Raw genomic sequence first — 20,983 nt, 5'->3', positions numbered from 1 at the left:
CCCAGAATTTTACACTGTTGCACTGATGTTGAACCGTGTGCTGCACTGGGTCGGTATGACCAACAGGTCAAAACAAGCTCAAAACAAAGTGACCGCTGTGCCCTGATTGGTGTTCTTACTTTGCGCTTCTTTCGTTTTGACATGTTACGTTTTTATACACACATAAACCAAAAGGAGCGACAGATTTCTCATAATGTAGTGGAGTAAAAAGTGAGATATCTGACTTTGAAATGTAGTGGAGTGAAAGGAAAAAGTCGCCCAAAATGGAAAAACTTCAGTAAAGTACAAATACACGAAAAACTACTTAAGTACAGTAATGAATTACGTTTACTTAGTTACTGACCACCACTGATGAAATCTAAATATCGTGTTTCAATTCATGTAAATGTCTCGAAGTATTATGATGTAATATTTTAGCCATATTGTCCACCTCTAGTCATACGTACAAGAGTAGACTGACGTTTCACCCTGAAATGTTAACCATGCTAATGAAGAATGAAATGGCAGCACACATTACACCAATGATAATCACGCTAATCGGCTGCTGTTGGCTTTTATTCATCCCTAGTCATGCTAGCATTTTTGGATGGCATTCCTTCTGGCCGTTGCTGGGATTTGGCGGTGCGGTGTGATCAGCCCCCCATTGTGGGCGATTCTTTGAGTGTGAAATTTGTGGACAGAGACTGAAAGAGAGAGAGAAGTTATCTGTAAACATGTTGCAGTTTGTCCTCGGAGCGTTCGGGCATGTGACTGGCGCTCGCTGGGTGGACCGCCGAGTTCTCCGTAATCAGCTGGATGCCTCTTCCCCGCGGCTGTGTTTCAGGAGAGAGGCTCTTTCTCTGCTCCAGACCCGGAACACAGCAATAAAACACTGTGACAAAAGGCAGCTTTGTGCCAGACTTAACTTGGCCTTCCATTGCCCATCTCCCTCACTGCATGGCTGACCTCATTTTATCAGTTAACTCTGATACTTGGTGACTGTGTCCTCAGTGCTGGCCTGGAAAATGACTTTTCCCAGAATTTCTCAGTGCTTATGGAAAAAGACCTCAGTAATGCTACAGGAATTTCATATTCCTGTGGGAATCTTACAGTACATTCAATTACTATAGTTCACTAAAGCAAGCTACACCTATGACCACCTCCTTGTTTCTACGCTCATTGTCCACTTTATCAGCTCCACTTACTATATAGGTGCACTTTGTAGTTCTACAGTTACAGACTGTAGTCCATCTGTTTCTCTGATACTTTGTTACCCTGTTCTTCAGTGGTCAGGACCCCCATGGACCCTCACAGAGCAGGTACTATTTGGGTGGTGGGTCATTCTCAGCACTGCAGTAACACTGACGTGGTGGTGGTGTGTTAGTGTGTGTTGTGCTGGTCTGAGTGGATCAGACACAGCAGTGCTGCTGGAGTTTTTAAACACCTCAGTGTCACTGCTGGACTGAGAATAGTCCACCAACCAAAAATATCCAGCCAACAGCGTCCTGTGGGCAGCGTCCTGTGACCACTGATGAAGGACTAGAGGATGACCAACACAAACTGTGCAGCAGCAGATGAGCTATCGTCTCTGACTTTACATCTACAAGGTGGACTGACAAGGTAGGAGTGTCTAATAGAGTGGACAGCGAGTGGACACAGTGTTTAAAAACTCACACACAGCACTGCTGTGTCTGATCCACCACCACGTCAGTGTTACTGCAGTGCTGAGAATGATCCACCACCCAAATAGTACCTGCTCTGTGAGGGTCCATGGGGGTCCTGACCACTGAAGAACAGGATAAAAGGGGGCTAACAAAGGCCCTCTTGTCCAACATCAGAGTCTGACCTCACAAATGCTCTTTTGACTGAATGGACACAAATTCCCACAGACACTCTCCAACATCTTGTAGAAGCTTCCCAGAAGAGTAGAAGCTGTTAGAGCCCGCAAAGGGGGGAGAACTCCATATTAATGCACATAGTTTTGAAATGGGAACGTCCAACAAGCTCATATAGGTGTGACGGTCAGGTGTCCACATACTTTTGGCCATATAGCGTATGTACATGAAAAATATCAGATATCGGCATCAACCGACAATTGCCAGAAAAGTATATCCATAGAGTATTAAACAGAATACAGAACATATTATTTCAGATTATTATAGAAGTGGCACTCATATAGTTTCTTATGGCATTATTATGAGTCTTTATTATAGCGGATACTTCAGGAGATCCAGTTCTTCCATATATGAGCGTGAGTGATTGGTGTGTGGGTGTATGTTTGCTATTCTGCACAGTCACTGAAATATGCTGAATTTATTTGATTCAAATGTGTCCACATGAATAAAATACATCAACACAGCCTGTAGGATATGAGGTAAGCTTCATAATAAGTCCTGCCTGGTTGAAAATAATGCTTAACCCTTCAAGGCCAAGGGTCAATTAAAAGATTGTGATCTGAAGAAAGCTTTTTGTTCAGTCTGTGACACAAGCTCTATTCCTAAACATGAGAAAACGATTAGGAATATAAGCCATAATGAGTTTAAGGGGTCCTGTTCTCAGAATGGATCGCTCACAAGACGCTCGGTTCCATAGAGTTAAAGGACTTCTGTCATCAAAATTTTACCGTTTCAAAATGTATTGCTGCACAGAGTTTATGTACGGAAACTAAGCTGCAAAAACATAGTTTTTTATTCTTTACATGTGTATTTATGTATTTATTGATAACAACAGTAATTATCACAAAGCAGTCCATTCGTTAAGACTGTGATGCCACAACCACTAACACATTTACACCAGCGTTCACATGGAATCTCTACACAAATGTTTGGTTTCAGATAAATGCATAAAATGATTGTAGTCAACTCGTCCTGAACAGCTTTCAGATGAGCAGAAGGAAAAGAAAAATGAGGAAAATGGGGAAATGAAGAAGGAAAATGAAGATGAAGGGGAAAATGAGGAAGGTGAAGGAGGAAAATGGGGGAAATGAAGGAGGCAAAAGGGGAAAATGAGGAAAATAAAGGAGGAAAATAAAGGAGGAAGATGAGTTAAGTGTGTTAGAATAAAGAAATTAAGCAGATTTTTAAAAAGACAGAAAGCTGTAGTTAAAATAAAACAGTTGTAAAAGTGGAGATTAAATCTCAAAGCAAAATAACTTGACAAAAATTAGCATAAATATAGGTAAAGCATATTATTTATGATGTAATGGCCCCACTGTTCACAGAATTCTTAAAATATTAAATTAAATATTTAAACATACATTTTAGTATATAGTTTGTAATATTTAAATCTTCTCTGTATAAATGAATGAGTTATTATTGTGTATGAAATAACGTTGAAGTGATCCCATCCACACGTATCCAGATATTTTAGGTTTTTCTCTGTGTTTTGGCCTCTTGTCCACGCAATAACAGCATTTTTGATCACTCAAAACTGTGATTTTTAAAAAAATGCTGACATCCTGCTGTTAACTTGCTCATGTCTGTAGCCGTTTACATTTACTGCATCTGCAGGACTCTGAAATCCAGCTGACGACTGGGTTTCCGTTTGCTTCTGTGTGCGCAGCAGTTCGGGGGTGATTTGGTGGTGCTAACATGTTTTTAATTAAACTGAGCTCTCCTGTTTTTTATTAACCCCCCAGAGCAGAGGCGTCAAATATACTGCTACAGTTCTCTTACATCAGGTGTCACCTTGACTGCAAATGTCAGAAATACCCCAATTAATTTATGAATAATAATATATGTCACTTGATGATTGTAATTATAATTCATTCTAAATTTAAATTATATATATATATATATATATATAATATATATGTATATATATATATATATATATATATGTATATATATGTGTGTGTGTGTGTGTATATAAAAAAAATAATGATTTTAAATTGTCTTTCTATAGATTACTCTAGAGAGTAATTAATTGATGTAATTAAGTAATGATATTTTCATTATCATGATGATAATAACACAATTGTAAGTAAACTCAATCTAATTATTGTATCAAGTGCTTACAATTACTTGATAATGGTAATTACCATCATTGTTATGATTGATTATGTAATTGAAGTACTGAAAATAATTACCAGCAGTAGAGAATTTTATTATATGTCATAATATAATATAATTAAATTAAAATTTTTAATTATATTCTATAGTATGTAGAAATATATGTGATTTGCTGATCATTAACCATATTCAGATAGAAGATTTTTGATAAGGACTGTGTTGGTGTTGGGGCGGCACGGTGGTGCAGTGGGTAGCGCTGTCGCCTCACAGCAAGAAGGGCCTGGGTTCGATTCCCGGCCGGGCGACCGGGGTCCTCTCTGTGTGGAGTTTGCATGTTCTCCCCGTGTCTGCGTGGGTTTCCTCCGGGTTCTCCGGTTTCCTCCCACGGTCCAAAGACATGCAGTCAGGCCAATTGGAAATGCTGAAATTGCCCCTAGGTGTGAGTGTGTGATTGTATATGTATGTCTGTCTGCCCTGCGATGGACTGGCGACCTGTCCAGGGTGTATCCTGCCTTCCGCCCAATGACAGCTGGGATAGGCTCCAGCACCCCACCGCGACCCAGAAGGATAAGCGGTTTAGATGATGTATGTATGTATGTGTTGGTGTTTCAAAGATGGTGACGTAACCGTGACGTAACCATGGCAACGTAAACAGCCACAAGGCAGCAGGTGGCAGGCTTTCTTGCGCTTTTTTAGACTTTTATTTTCTGGCAGGAATCGGACATTGAGTTTGTGTGAGACGGCCTGCAGTTCAAAGCCTGCTGTGTTTGTAAATCGCCGCTGTTACTTTGTTAAAAGTATGAATATGCTGACAAAAAAAAGTATGAATATGCTGACATTGTTCTTCTTGTGGCATCTGACATGGAACGTCATGACGTGTTGAGACGTGTTGACGTGTGGACAGGGAGATTTTTGAAAGTGGTGAAATTTTTGAAAGTGAGATTTTTGAAAGTCCCTTTATTTGAGCCCCTGAGCAACGTCTGCCTGAGTCACCATATGGGAGCCACCAGAGCTGCTAGAGTCACCAGAGCTCCATCTCCGTTGGATGATCTGCATTGTTTTGACCACCGTTGAGCTTCATGCTGTACAAAGCTGTGCAAACCTCACCCTCATGAACTGACCCTCCTGCTGCTGCAGCATAAACTCAAACTATCTAATTAACCGTTGCTCCACCTGTTTTTCCTGTTTTGTATTTAATATTTCATTCTAACGCTGTTTACTATCCGGTGTCGACCAGAGGAGGATGGGTTCCCCTTCTGAGTCTTGGTTCCTCTCAAGGTTTCTTCCCTTGCTCTTAGGGAGTTTCTCCTTGCCACTGTCGCCATTGGCGACGCTCGTGGGGGTCAGACCCAGATTTTTCTGTAAAGCTGCTTTGTGACGACACCTGTTGTAAAAAGCGCTACATAAATAAACTTTGACTGGACTTGACTTTGGGGAAAAAAGCTGTTTTTAAAATGTTTGGATACTTGTGGACGAGGCCTTAGTGTACGTTCCAATTTGGGGATGACGGGTCACTAATGTCGCCTCAAGTTTCTCTCTTGTGGGTGTGTTCGAGGCTACTCTTGTTGTCATGGGTGGGCATGTACACTGTTGAGCTTCTGACAAGAAAATGAAAAACGATTGTAGCATCAGCAGAAGAGGAAACACAGGGGGAGCCTGGTTCTGCTACAATAAGTGCTCTTTATGCAAGACACTGGCAAAAAAGGGACTCGAGGGGGACGTCACCTCTAGCCACTGGCTTCACCCCGACAGTGAAACCCCCCCCAAACACCCCACCCCGCCCCCTACCCCCCACCACACACACACAGACACACACAAAAACTCCAACTAAACCCACAAACTGACACATAATAAATAATAACACAATAAACACACACACAACTTAAACTAACAGCTAACAACACTGAACAACACAAACAGGTCCCCTTGTTGGAGGATACATGCCACCTTGAGCCTTTCTGTATTGTTTAAAATATGAACCGTTTTTATAGGTTTACAAGTTTATAAGATTCTCTTCCATTTTTTGTGAGATATAATTGGGAATAAAAACAAAATACGGGTAGGAACAAAAAGTTCAAAGAGCCAAGACTAGACCTCGGTGTCTGTGATTGATCTGAGGATTTAGTTTGAGCCAATCAGTTAGATTGTTGCTTCAGTACATCATAGAGCATTTACAGAAAGTTTCAACTCAACATGTCACTTGTCATTAAATCCTGCCTACTTCCCACAGGAAATGACTGGACATCTGTTGCTTTGTTGTCTGCTAATGTGAATGTGTGGTTAGTCTTTCAGTTTATTTACTTCAACACCCCATTTTTCAAAATTCCTGCATAATTAAGTGGTTAAGATGTAAACAGAGTCATTCAGAGTGGTTTGGTGTGAAACGCTCTGTTCTAGAGAAACTTACCGAGTCAGAACTGTTCACAGTGGTGGTGATAGAAACCAGACGTCCACCTCTAAAAGCTCCCTCACAGAAAGTTACTACATGAAATGGTTATGAATTCACTGCCTGATGTCTGAGACACTGTTTTAGGATAGTTTAGAGAAGATTCTGGCCTCAAAATCCATTCATGGTGGAGGGATACGCAGTATGCAGGGTGTTGTGAGGCAAAATAGTCCCCAAAGAAAACTTATTGTTTCAGATTTCCCACTATTTACCATCCTCAACATTCCATATAAACTCAGAAGACTCGTGTAGGTTCACTGGTGGTTCTGGATAGTAAATAAAATATATCTATATTTGTGTTGTAGTCATGGCGACCCCTGGTTCCTATCACCACCACTGTAAAGACATCTGAACCATTTCACACCAAACCTCTCTGAATCTCTCTGATTACATCTCACACACTGAGTAATGGAGGAATTTTGAAAAACCTGTGGGGTTCCCCTTTAAGCAGTAATTGTGTTAATGTATTATATTGTATTCATGTGGAGGCGATTTATACATTTGAATGGAGGAAAATCAGTGCAGCTCTTTTTATACTGAGGCCTCAAATCATAAAGTTGGCTCCTCTTTATCTTCCACTCTGTTAGCTGCGTAATCAGGACTCCTAACTCTAGGTTCGGTACAGGCTTTGAACGCTGTGTGTCTTTGTGCTGATATAATTATTTATTTATTTGAGTGTCTGTAACAGAGCAGGGCTTTCCCTCAGGTTCAGCTTCATGTATAAAAAAATCTGGAACCAATTTATGAAGGAATGCGCGAGTCTGTTTAACAGTGCTGAAGTTTACATGCTGTTCATAACTGTGTCCTTCAGCGCTGCTGTCCTGGTGCGGCCGGCGTAGCCCCACTCGTTTGCGCCGTTTGTTTTCCAGGAACAAGGAGAAAAGCTTCCCGTTGCGTTATTGATTGGCTATCGACCTGTTTTGTCTCAGAGGAGAGACGTCTGGAGCAGCTGGACTCATAATGTATAGCCTTCCTGGACACATTACAGACCCCAGCTGTAATGCACGGTCCACATCCACACGCCATTTCATTACACCACTGAAGTTCGAGGTGTACAGCAGGCTGTTCTACAGAACTGGAAGCTCAAAGACATGCACTTAATAATCCGATCATAATCGGATTTCTGCAGATATCTGATTATTCCAGTGGTCGTGTAAACAGCACACTCTGATTTCTTAGATTGGAGTAAGGGTCTAGAAATCTGATTAAGAAATCTGATTGAAAATCTGAATCTGAAGAAAAGGGCTGGACCTGAGCTCAGTAATCAGATTTCTCAGTGCTGTAAACTCTTACTCTGATTTCTTTTGGATTTCTCAGTCTGCACATGTATGAAAACAGACGGCAGTACCGGAAATAAGCATGCAGCATTACAGCGAGCCGCAGCAAAACACTTTTGCCGCAACGATGAAACCAAATACATTCTTGACGAAATGAAGAATTTAAATATTCTTCATCTTCTAGATGGCGTATGTTCATATCGCTGTTGCCGGAAGAAAACCTTGTATCTCAGAAATGACAACTTTACAGGAGAAGGAAAAAACCTACTTTACTTTCAATGTAAGTCAATGGAACCAGAATTTTTCCCAGTCATTCTGGGTCGTTTCTTTTGGTCCGTTGATCATGAAACTTACATGCAATGTAAAGAGCAACAGACATTTTTGAATTATGTCAAAAACTGAAAAACGGCAAAAATGGAAATGTGAGGTTTTCTTCCGACAGCAGTGATATTTTCGGGTAAAGTAGCACGATGTTTAAAAAAAGCCTCAACATTAAGTTTGAGTGTTATGTTACGTTTACGTCACGTCTTCCTGTGAGTTAATTGGCTGGTTGCAAAGCAGAAATCCGATTACTGTCTGACTCATGTAGACCTGGAGTTTCACTTTATCTGATTACTCATGTGCATGTAAATGCACTGATCAGATTACTGACAAAATGTGATTTTCTGCAGTTGTCAGATTATTAAGTGCATGTAAACACACTCACTGTAGCACTAATCTGTGTTATTTTTCTGTTTTGCAGGATGTCGGAGGCTTTGACACAGCAAGAGCGACTTCAGGCCATAGCTGTAAGTGTACATTCTCACACAGAGTGATGTTATATCATGACACTTTTTTATTTATACGGGGCGGGGTAGCCTCCTGAAACCAAGGTCTCATTTATGTGGGGGCCTGTAAGGCATACAGTATAGTACAGTATAGAGATGCATCAGCATGTCAGGTTGTTTTAAAGTCTTTTAAATTGCCTAAAAGTTAAAAGATGTATTTTAGCACTAACTAGTTATTCCACATTACACAACAGTTATTTCCGGCCACACAAGCTGATTGGTTGAGAGGCGTTCTAACTGTGCTGTTATTTCACCATAACATCACGGGTTTTTCACAAACACTGTCACTCTGCTGAGACGCTGTTGCTAAGCAACGACTTTGGCGGCTGTAGGAGACGCTCAAGACATTTGAACGTTTTTACTTCTTACTTTGCCACAAACAGAAAACGGACACTGTTAAGATCACATTTGACCGACAGCCGATTTGGTCAGACTCTGAAGATGAGACGACACTAAATTCCCAAACTGTCATCACCACTGAGCAGCTTTTCAGGTGGCAGCTGTGACAGAAGAACAGCTAAACAACCTGGAATCAGCCAGAAATGAACCCAACACCATTCGCCAAACTAAATGGGCTGTAAGATGCTTTACAGACTGGCTGGAACAAAACAACATTAATACTGATCTGGCAAAAACTGACAAAACTGAGCTAAACCTGATATTGCGGCAGTTTTATGGCTCAGTCTGATTTGGTCAGACTCTGAAGATCAGACTACATGTTTGGCGAATGGTGTTGGGTTCATTTCTGGCTGATTCCAGGTTGTTTAGCTGTTCTTCTGTCACAGCTGCCGACTGAAAAGCTGCTCAGTGGTGATGACAGTTTGGGAATTTAGTGTAAGGAGCTGGAGAACGAACTGCTGGCTGAGCAGCGAGTGGGCGGAGCTCGTTATTCTGACGTAGCAACAAGCTGCTGGTTAAGGAACTATAATTAGGCTGAGAGAATGGTACACAGAACCAGCCTAATACATTTTTTATTTGCTCTGAAAGAAAGAGCTGAAATGTAGGCTGGACGCAGTTTTGATAGAGCTTAGAGTAAATAAAAATCAATAAATGCTTCCTTCTTAAGTACAAAGATGGCAGTACAGCTCACAGAGATGGGTCCATCACCAGTAATGAAACAAAGTGCCCTGTGATAGTTTTCTGTACTGAAGGAGCTGCAGTCATACAGATGGCTCTGATTCAGTACTGAGAACATTGTAGCCTGATCAACTTTGTTTCTACTTTCAGAAGAAAGACAAGCTCTGTCTTGTTAGTGTCTGCTGTAAAAGATAGCCCGTCATCGATCCAGTTCCCAAATATTTGTAGCCATTCAAAGTATTTACTTTATTAAAAACATCAATTCTGTGAGATCTGAAAAACAACATGCGCTTTGTCTCCCCCTCATTCAACACTGGTTTCAGGCTAAGTAATGATTTCTGTAACAAGTTCAAATCTTTCTGTGAATACTCCATGGCTACTGTGCATGGTCAGCACAAACATACGTGACCGTCTCATCGGCATAAAAATGAATTCTCCAGTTTTCAGTGTGTTTTCCACCCTCGTTATTTAATTACATTCAAATTAATTATTATATGTATATGTAATGTAAAACACACTGGCCCAAGGATAGATCCCTGTGGAACCCCACTAATGATTTCCAGAAATTGTGATTGTTTTCTATGATTGAGTTCTATTAATAAGATAATTATTGAACTTCTGGTCAAAGCCAATGCAAAGCAGCCTTTATATGAGATCATATAATCATGTCCACATGCTCATGGGAGTTGTAGTCAGTTATTTATAGTCAGATATTTGTGAGCTATTTTTACTTGGTGGCATGTGCAATATCAATGTTTTCCAACTGCTTACATGCAAACTGCAGAGCAGATTGAGTTCTACTGTTTACGGTAGGAGTGTTATGGTACTATATGTTATGATTAATTTTCTTCGATACAGGGGTCACAAGACAATACGGGCTGTGATTGGAATACAGATTTCATTCAATAAATTGAGAATATTCTGTAGTTCTATTTTAACCAATCCATGATATTCCTAGAAGTAATACAGTGGTGTGAAAAAGTGTTTGCCCCCTTCCTGAGTTCTTATTCTTTTGCATGTTTGTCACACTTAAATGTTTCAGATCACCAAACAAATTTAAATATTAGACAAACATAACACAAGTAAACACAAAATGCAGTTTATAAATGAAGGTCTTTTTTATTAAGGGAAAAAGAAATCCAAACCTACAGGGCCCTTTGTGAAAAAGTGATTGCCCCCCCATTAAAACACAAATTTACTGTGGTTTATCACATCTTTGAAAAGCTGAGTTCAATTCCCCTAGCCACACCCAGGCCTGATTACTGCCACACCTGTTCTCAATCAAGAAATCACAAATAGGACCTGCCTGACAAAGTGAAGTAGACCAAAAGATCCTCAAAAGCTAGACATCATGCTGCGATCCAGAGAAATTCAGGAACAAATGAGAAACAAAGTAATTGAGATCTATCAGTCTGGAAAAGGTTATAAAGCCATTTCTAAAGCTTCGGGACTCCAGCGAACCACAGTGAGAGCCTTTATCCACAAATGGCGAAAACATGGAACAGTGGTGAACCTTCCCAGGAGTGGCCGGCCGACCAAAATTACCCCAAGAGCGCAGCGACGACTCATCCAAGAGGTCACAAAAGACCCCACAACAACATCCAAAGAACTGCAGGCCTCACTTGCCTCAGTTAAGGTCAGTGTCCATGACTCCACCATAAGAAAGAAACTGGGCAAAAATGGCCTGCATGGAGTTCCAAGACGAAAACCACTGCTGAGCAAAAAGAACATAAAGGCTCGTCTCAGTTTTGCCAGAAAACATCTTGATGATCCCCAAGACTTTTGGGAGAATACTCTGTGGACTGACGAGACAAAAGTTGAACTTTTTGGAAGGTGTATGTCCCGTTACATCTGGCGTAGAAGTAACACAGCATTTCAGAAAAGGAACATCATACCAACAGTAAAATATGGTGGTGGTAGTGTGACGGTCTGGGGCTGTTTTGCTGCTTCAGGGCCTGGAGGACTTGCTGTGGTAAATGGAACCATGAATTCTGCTGTCTACCAAAAAATCCTGAAGGAGAATATCCGCAATATCTGTTTGTGACCTCGAGCTGAAGCGCATCAGGACAATGATCCAAAACACACCAGCAAGTCCTCCTCTGAATGGCTTAAGAAAAACTAAATTAAGACTTTGGAGTGGCCTAGTCAAAGTCCTGACCTGAATCCGATTGAGATGCTGTGGCACGACCTTAAAAAGGCGGTTCATGCTCGGAAACCCTCCAGTATGGCTGAATTACAACAATTCTACAAAGATGAGTGGCCAAAATTCCTCCACAGCGCTGTAAAAGACTCATTGCCAGTTATTGCAAACGCTTGATTGCAGTTGTTGCTGCTAAGGGTGGCCCAACCAGTTATTAGGTTTAGGGGCAATCACTTTTTCACACAGGGCCCTGTAGATTTGGATTTCTTTTTCCTTTAATAAAAAAGACCTTCATTTATAAACTGCATTTTGTGTTTACTTGTGTTATGTTTGTCTAATATTTAAATTTGTTTGGTGATCTGAAAAATTTAAGTGTGACAAACATGCAAAAGAATAAGAACTCAGGAAGGGGGCAAACACTTTTTCACACCACTGTAGGCGCTAAAAAAAGCTGCACTGAGCAGCTCTCAGAACTGGAAAAGAACTGGTTTGGTTAGTCTACCTTTGATGGTTGATCAGCTCAGCTGTTTGAATTGGTGAGGTTGTTTTAGTCGAGTACAGTACTGATGGGCGCAGATTGAGTGCTGACACTGCTTAATGTGAGTATCAAGTCCCTGTGCTGATACCTCAGATATGCAGACTCATATGTGAAGACATCACCCAAATTAGCCAGCGACTAGAGCAAGGAGTAATCGGGAAACAAAGCCCAGCCTGCTTCGTATTAAAATTTTCCATTCCACCTTAAGTGGAGCAGAAGTTGCTTGACACTGATGCTCCATTTAAGGTGGAATGGAAAATTTTAGTGAGACTTCAGCCTCATGGAAAAACCACAAGGCTCAGCAGCTACTTCTCCACATGGACTCCAGGCAGCCGCTAAGTACAGATACTGTAGGGATGTTTATAGCTACCGGTTTGCACCTCTATTCGGTTGTAGAGACCACCTCTATTCGGTTGTGGATCCTGCAGATTGCTGGGAGGGATTGGGCCTCACATTACAGTCAGAAGACCAGAGACACACTATATATACAAACACAAGATCAGACTGCAAATGAATTTATAAAACAAACACGAGATAACAAATGTAAACACAGGGCCTCATGATTCTCTAGTTTAGTTTTGGGTCATATTCAAAGGTGCATGAGTCAAAATTGAACATATGTGCATCTCTAGTGGTTAAAACACTGAACTACAGCAACTTTAAATTCTGTGTGTGTTTGTGTTCATCAGCCATAACATTAAAACTCATTCAGCGTCTACTTTATCAGCTCCACTGACCGTATAGTTTCACTCTCTAGTTCTACAGTTACAGACTGTAGTCCATCTGTTTCTCTGATACTTTGTTAGCCCCCTTTTACCCTGTTCTTCAGTGGTCAGGACCCCCATGGACCCTCACAGAGCAGGTGCTATTTGGGTGGTGGATCATTCTCAGCACTGCAGTAACACTCATGTGGTGGTGGTGTGTTAGTGTGTGTTGCGCTGGTCTGAGTGGATCAGACACAGCAGTGCTGCTGGAGATTTTAAACACCTCAGTGTCACTGCTGGACTGAGAATAGTCCACCAACCAAAAATATCCAGCCAACAGCGTCCTGTGGGCAGCGTCCTGTGACTCACTGATGAAGGACTAGAGGATGACCAACACAAACTGTGCAGCAGCAGATGAGCTGTCGTCTCTGACTTTACATCTACAAGGTGGACTGACAATGTAGGAGTGTCTAATAGAGTGGACAGTGAGTGGACACAGTGTTTAAAAACTCCAGCAGCACTGCTGTGTCTGATCCACTCAGACCAGCACAACACACACTAATGCACCACCACCACGTCAGTGTTACTGCAGTGCTGAGAATGATCCACCACCCAAATAGTACCTGCTCTGTGAGGGTCCATGGGGGTCCTGACCACTGAAGAACAGGGTAAAAGGGGGCTAACAAAGTATGTTGAAGTTATAAGGAGTGTTTCAGCCTGGAATGAGGCAGCCAATCAAAACAGAGTTCATTTACACATATTAGTCTTAAAGGCACAGCAACAACAACAGCCTGTCTAAGTCTAAGGCATAGATGGTCATGGTAAAATAAATTATGGCTGTGTTTGGTACAAGAAACCACACAAACTGGACCTCAGTGGGAAGAATAAAGTATAAAAATGTAGAATATGGGCCCTTTGAAGAATGTTTCCTGCCCTGACTGTGATATGTAAAGGCTGATGTTCTTGATGTTCTGCCGTCTTCACAAAATCACTTTAGCATGTTGAATTATTGATGGAGATGAGGAGAGGAGAGTCACGCTCAGCCACTCTTACAGTCTTTAAATGCTGCTCTTCTCTCATGTCAGACATGAGAGGGTTTCCTGCAGATGCTGATACGGCCGAGCCTGTGCCTATAATAGTCCAGTTCAGCTTTTCCTGATTTTCTCCCTCTGCTAGATGGTCACTTCCTGTGATTGTTGGGCTCCTCAGTGATGTGATGGTGCAGCACAGAGCAGCAGAACGTCTGATTTGTCAGATCATATCAGTAATAATATTAACTCTGAGAGAGGAACTGTGCTGGCCTCATCCATGGACATGCATTTACAATAAGAGCGCTTTAGCTTCATGTTTCTGGAAAGCTTGGCTGATCCATTTTATCCACACACACTAATTGCAGTGAGTCACCAAACTGAATCTGATAGAAAGTAACGATTATAGGGTCGATATACGGAACAGTTTGATGCAGAATGTAAACATTGTTAAAACAACGCCTTTTCAGCCTACAGCAGTTTAGCTCCACCATTCAGTCTACAGCAGTTTAGCTCCACCATTCAGCTACAGCAGTTTAGCCCCACCATTCAGTCTACAGCAGTTTAGCTCCACCATTCAGCTACAGCAGTTTAGCTCCACCCATTCAGTCTACAGCAGTTTAGCCCCACCATTCAGCTACAGCAGTTTAGCTCCACCATTCAGCTACAGCAGTTTAGCTCCACCATTCAGCTACAGCAGTTTAGCCCCACCATTCAGCTACAGCAGTTTAGCTCCACCATTCAGCTACAGCAGTTTAGCTCCACCATTCAGCTACAGCAGTTTAGCCCCACCATTCAGCTACAGCAGTTTAGCTCCACCATTCAGCTACAGCAGTTTAGCCCCACCATTCAGCTACAGCAGTTTAGCCCCACCATTCAGCTACAGCAGTTTAGCCCCACCATTCAGCTACAGCAGTTTAGCTCCACCATTCAGCTACAGCAGTTTAGCTCCACCATTCAGCTACAGCAGTTTAGCCCCACCATTCAGCTACAGCAGTTTAGCCCCACCCATTCAGTCTACAGCCATTTAGCTCCACCCATTCAGCTACAGCAGTTTAGCTCCACCAATTCAGCTACAGCCGTTTAGCTCCACCCATTCAGCCTACAGCCGTTTAGCTCCACCCATTCAGCCTACAGCAGTTTAGCCCCACCCATTCAGTCTACAGCCGTTTAGCTCCACCCATTCAGCCTACAGCCGTTTAGCTCCACCCATTCAGCCTACAGCCGTTTAGCTCCACCCATTCAGCCTACAGCCGTTTAGCTCCACCCATTCAGCCTCCAGCATTATTTACATATATCAATCTTAAAGGCACAGTAACAAAAACAACCTGTTTAATTCTAAGTGATAAAGAGAGGCTGGTAAAATTACTGAACTCTTGCTTTCCCTCCCTCTCTCTCTCTCCCTCTCTCTCCTCTCCTCTCTCTCACTCTCTCTCTCTCTCTCTCCTCTCTCTCTCCTCTCTCTCTCCCTCTCTCTCTCTCCTCTCTCTCTCTCTCTCTCTCTCTCTCCCCCTCTCTCTCTCTCCCCCTCTCTCTCCCCCTCTCTCTCCCCCTCTCTCTCTCCCTCTTTCTCACTCTCCCTCTCTCTCACTCTCTCTCTCTCTCTCTCTCTCTCTCTCTCTCTCTCTCTCTCTCTCTCTCTTTCTCCCTCTCTCTTTCCTTCTCTCTTACTCTCTCTCTCTCTCCCCCCTCTCTCTCTCTCTCTCTCTCTCTCTCTCTCTCTCTCTCTCTCTCTTTCTCTCCCTCTCTCTCTCTTTTTCTCTCTCTCTCTCTCTGTTTTCCAGGAAAAGAGGAAGCGGCAGGCTGAGATAGAGAATAAAAGGAGACAGCTGGAGGACGACCGCAGACAGCTACAACACCTTAAGGTAGTACAAGAACTGATGAGGTTTTTTTTTTCCCCATTTGCTGTGCTGGTGGTCTCTGTCCAGGCAGACCTGATTTAGAGATGACTGACCTTAAGAAGGTCCACAACGATCATCAGCAACAACAGAAGCATTTCATCTGAATGATTTCTGACTCGTCGTTCATTGAAACGAGTGGAGAAACTGTGGAAAGTACAGATTCTGAACTTTCACTCCAAACCACAAAAGAGGAGATATTTTATTATGATCTGAATTCGATGAAAACTTGTTGTTGTGTAACAGAAAAAGTCTGAAGTGCAGCTTTGAACCTGTCCATACAGAACGTAAATCAAATCTTAGGGTAATTCATTATGAAACAAAACATGACAGTGATTGTTTACAGAACTGTGCAGACGTCCCTTCATTTAGTTCATTTCCAGTCAAAACAACCATTCAGTACAAGTTCGTTTTCAGGAAATGTTTCTGAGAGAATTAGATTTAAAACGATCCAAAAAAATTTGACTCCTAATGACCACCTGGAAGACTCGATAGTAGAGGTCTACACTCTTAATATCTTGCAGTGCAGGACTAATTTTCAGTGTTGTGGGTGGGTAACCAGGCCACTGCAGCAGGAGCGGAACGAAGCACGCATGAAGGGAAAAATGAGTGAATAGCCTAAATAAAGTAGGTGTTGACGGTCATATATAAACAACATACAATAACAGTAGAACAGTTAAAATGAGTGTCACTCTAAAGAGCTGTGAAGCAGCCGATCACATGAACAACATGCAAATTCTTGTAGCTTATAGAGACGACAGAGCCTTCAGTCTGACGGCCACGGCTGCCCAGCAAAACACAGAACAAAACCGCTCTGTGGTTTAATTCCTTAAAATCTCAGTCTTATTACATGTTAAGGCTTATTATCCAGTAACTACAGGGACTTCAATGCAAACTGGCTGAGCTATTCTTGTTATATAAGTGTGTAATAAAACTTTGGGTCGGCGGGTGGGCCCCGGCCAGGTAAGGGGTCAATCCTTGCTTTGTGTTTACTGGGAATAAATGGCGTTTGGTGAAGTTGCTTCACAGAGAGCCTGATGACCATGACTGCCGTGTTATTTCAGCAGAGAATAATGTATTTGTGAATAGACTGTGTCAGATATCGGACGTCAGAGCTGCGCGGGTGGGAGCGGGACTAAAAAAAACAGTCCCAGGCAGCCCTCTACCTGGTAGACCACCAAAACTGCCCCCATCAGATAAACAGCACTTAAAGCTTTCATCTCTGAGAGAGAGGAGAAAATCAAGCTGCTTCAGATCTGAAAACATCCACAGGTGTTTCTGTCCATCCTTCCACTGTGAGAAGACGACTCAGCGCTGTGGGTCTGAAAGGATGTGTAGCTGATCAAGAAGAACCTCACTGAGAAAAGGAGACGGACACATCAAACAAAGAAGCTGAACAATGGACTGACCACCCCAGAGTCCAGACCTCAACACCACTGAATGTGTTTGATTACTTCAGAAAATGATCAACCAGCTTCTAAGACTGAACATTGGAGGTGTGTCTGCAGATTCTTTGAGGAACTGAAAGTGAGGCTCCTGAAAATGAATGAGAAGAATGGAAGCTGGAATAGAGGTGAAGAGTGACTCACTGAACAATCAGACAGCTGAGAGTAGATTCAGCTGATGAGGCTTCTGGGTAATTTCTTGTTATTGATTAGTGTAGTGAACTGTGGGAAGAGCGTCAAACGAGCAGGTGTCTGTGGGTTTGTTGATGTCATCATTCAGAGGATCGTTAGAAGCTCCTGGGATCAGCCTGCCTGGGTGTGTCCCGCCTGAGAAATTAATTAACCCCCCCCACCCACCGCCCCCCCTGATCTTCCTATATAAAGCCCCTCTGTTGAAAGGCGTAACGTGAGAATGATTTTTGTCCATTTTGAAGTCACAGAAAGGGGACGGGGGGGCTCTAACAGCAGCTTCCTGTTTTTAGGGACAGAGAAAAATCTGTATCCTCTCTGACTGAGCGCTGTGCTGCTATGTTAGACCCTCAGCCCCCCACCAATTAGCCCACTGTTTGTGTGTGAAAACACCCATCTCTATTCCCAGAGTTCTTGGAACTCATTTTTGACCCCTGTGGGTGTTTCATAACTACAAAACCTACACATTAGCTTCATAGTAGATACTGAGCAATTCATAGTAGATACTGAATGATTCATATTAGTTAAAGAATGATTCATAGTAGATACTGAATGATTCATAGTAGATGCTGTGAAATTCATAGTAGATACTGAATGATTCATAGTAGATGCTGGGTAATTCATAGTAGATACCGAATAATTCACAGTAGATACTGAATAATTCATAGTAGATACTGAATAATTCATAGTAGATAATGAATGATTCATAGTAGATACTGAGCGATTCATAGTAGATACTGAATAATTCACAGTAGATACTGAATAATTCATAGTAGATACTGAATAATTCATTGTAGATACTGAATGATTCATAGTAGATACTGAATAATTCATTGTAGATACTGAATGATTCATAGTAGATGCTGGGTAATTCATAGTAGATACTGAGTAATTCATAGTAGATACTGAATAATTCATAGTAGATACTGAATGATTCATAGTAGATACTGAATAATTCATTGTAGATACTGAGCAATTCATAGTAGATGCTGAATAATTCATAGTAGACGCTGAATAATTCATAGTAGATACTGAATAATTCATAGTAGATACTGAATGATTCATAGTAGATACTGAGCAATTCATAGTAGATACTGAGTAATTCATAGTAGATACTGAATAATTCATAGTAGATACTGAGCAATTCATAGTAGATACTGAGTAATTCATAGTAGATACTGAATAATTCATAGTAGATACTGAATAATTCATAGTAGATACTGAGCAATTCATAGTAGATACTGAGTAATTCATAGTAGATACTGAATAATTCATAGTAGATACTGAATAATTCATAGTAGATACTGAATAATTCATATTAGTTGCTGAATGATTCATAGTAGATACTGAATAATTCATAGTAGATACTGAATAATTCATAGTAGATACTGAATGATTCGTAGTAGATACTGAGCAATTCATAGTAGATACTGAGTAATTCATAGTAGATACTGAATAATTCATAGTAGATACTGAGTAATTCATAGTAGATACTGAATAATTCATTGTAGATACTGAATAATTCATATTAGTTGCTGAATCATTCATAGTAGATACTGAATAATTCATAGTAGACACTGAATAATTCATAGTAGATACTGAATAATTCATAGTAGATACTGAATAATTCATTGTAGATACTCAATAATTCATAGTAGATACTGAATAATTCATAGTAGATACTGAATAATTCATTGTAGATACTCAATAATTCATAGTAGATACTGAATAATTCATAGTAGATACTGAGTAATTCATAGTAGATACTGGGCAATTCATAGTAGATACTGAATAATTCATGTAAGTTACTGAATAATTCATTGCAGATACTGAAAAATTCATAGTAGATACTGAAAAATTCATAGTAGATTCTATATAATTCGTAGTAGATACTGAATAAATCATAGTAGATTCTGAATAATTCACAGCACTTATTGAATAATTCATAGTAGATGCTGAATAATTAATATGATTCCACATTGATTGTTGTGGCCTGGCTGTGTTTTCAGTGCTGTATGACTGCATGAGGTTAATGCTGCGATGCCTCTGACTCCACAGAGAGTTAGAGTGAGTGGGCCTTCAGGCATGCCGTTAGCACAATGCTAACTCCTTGTTCCTTTACTTATTGTTACATTAGCCTCATAGCTCCAGTGCTAAAAGAAGCAAACTTCAGACACCAGGCATGTCTTTGCTTAGTGACGACATTTAGGGGGGTTTACTGTGGAAATATAACCATAAATTAGCTTTGTTGACACTGTTTGAGTTTGTGATGATGCAGTTTGTATGATGCTAATTATTTGTTCCATTGTTTGCTGTTAGCTACATTAGAGTTATTAGGTAATCCTAGCTTCAGTGCAAGACTAGAGAAGCAGACAAAATGTGTAAAATTTACTGAATTTTGCTGAAGTAGTCCTGTAAAGCCCGATACAGAGGGGCGCTGCTCCTATTCATATTCATGCGTGTTTGTGCTGTTTGAACGGCCGTAAAAGCCGATAGCTTTGTTTTCGGTCCGACAGTCGGGTGTAATCTGTTGGTTTTTACCTGCTATTGTCTTTTGTCTGAGAGCTGTTTTTCTCTGTGTTTCCTACTGAGCACGCTCAGATCCTTTATCCCTGCTCCCCAGCCCCCTCCGGACCACCAGGGCACTGTGTGTGTGTGTGTGTGTGTCTGTGTGTGTGTGTGTCTGTGTGTATATGTGTGTGTGTGTATGTGGGTGTGAACGTGTGGTGATGTCAGTGTTACAGTCAGTGTGCCAGAAATGGAGAGCAGGGCGGGGGTCGGAGAAAGAGAGAGAGGGAGAGTGAGAGAGAGGGACTGAGTGAGAGACACAGAGAGATGGAGATCGAGACAGAGAGTGAGAGAGAAAAGAAAAGAAAAACAGAGAGAGAGAGAGAAGGAGAGAGAGAACATGATAAAGAGACATGGGGATAGAAACAGAGAGTGTAGAACAAGAGAGAGTGAGATAGGGATAGAAAGGAAAGAGAGAAAAAGAAAGATAGAGAGAGAATGAGACTAAAGAGAAAGGTAAAAAGGAGAAAGAGAGAGAAATAGAGAGTAAGATAGAGAGAAGAAAGTGAGAAAGATAAGAAAGAGGAGGGGCAGGAAGAATGAGAGAAAGAGAAAGATGGAAAAAGAGTAAGATATATAGAGAGAAAGATAGAGGTGGAAAGAGAATGAGAAGAGGAAAAAGAATAAGAGAGAGAGAGAGAAGAAAGAATGAGAGGAAAAAGGAAGGGGGACAGGAAGAAGAGAGAAAACGAAAGAGCAGGGAAAAGGAGAAAGAGAGAAAAGAATAAGAGAGAGAGAAAGAGTGAGAAAGGTAAGAAAGAAGAGGGGGCAGGACAAAGAGAGAGAGAGAAAAGAATAAGAGAGAAAGAGTGAGAAAGGTAAGAAAGAAGAGGGGGCAGGACAAAGAGAGAGAGAGA

The 20,983-nt window shown here is 41.3% G+C and overlaps 1 protein-coding gene across 1 annotated transcript in view; it reads left to right on the top strand.

Moving 5' to 3' along the window:
* palm1b (paralemmin 1b) overlaps nucleotides 1–20,983 on the top strand; it is a 52,881-nt gene that overhangs the window by 16,986 nt on the left and 14,912 nt on the right. Inside the window, exons 2-3 of the mRNA XM_036565415.1 lie at nucleotides 8,455–8,500; nucleotides 15,811–15,891. Of these exons, the coding sequence (XP_036421308.1) occupies nucleotides 8,456–8,500; nucleotides 15,811–15,891 (126 nt within the window). The 5' untranslated portion in view covers nucleotide 8,455. The remainder of the gene's footprint in view (nucleotides 1–8,454; nucleotides 8,501–15,810; nucleotides 15,892–20,983) is intronic.

This window comes from Colossoma macropomum, unplaced genomic scaffold (assembly GCF_904425465.1).
Source record: "Colossoma macropomum unplaced genomic scaffold, Colossoma_macropomum, whole genome shotgun sequence".
In the NCBI taxonomy this organism is placed as follows: domain Eukaryota; kingdom Metazoa; phylum Chordata; class Actinopteri; order Characiformes; family Serrasalmidae; genus Colossoma; species Colossoma macropomum.
Note: the sequence above shows the minus strand (reverse complement) of the source record. Positions and strands in the feature narration are given on the sequence as shown.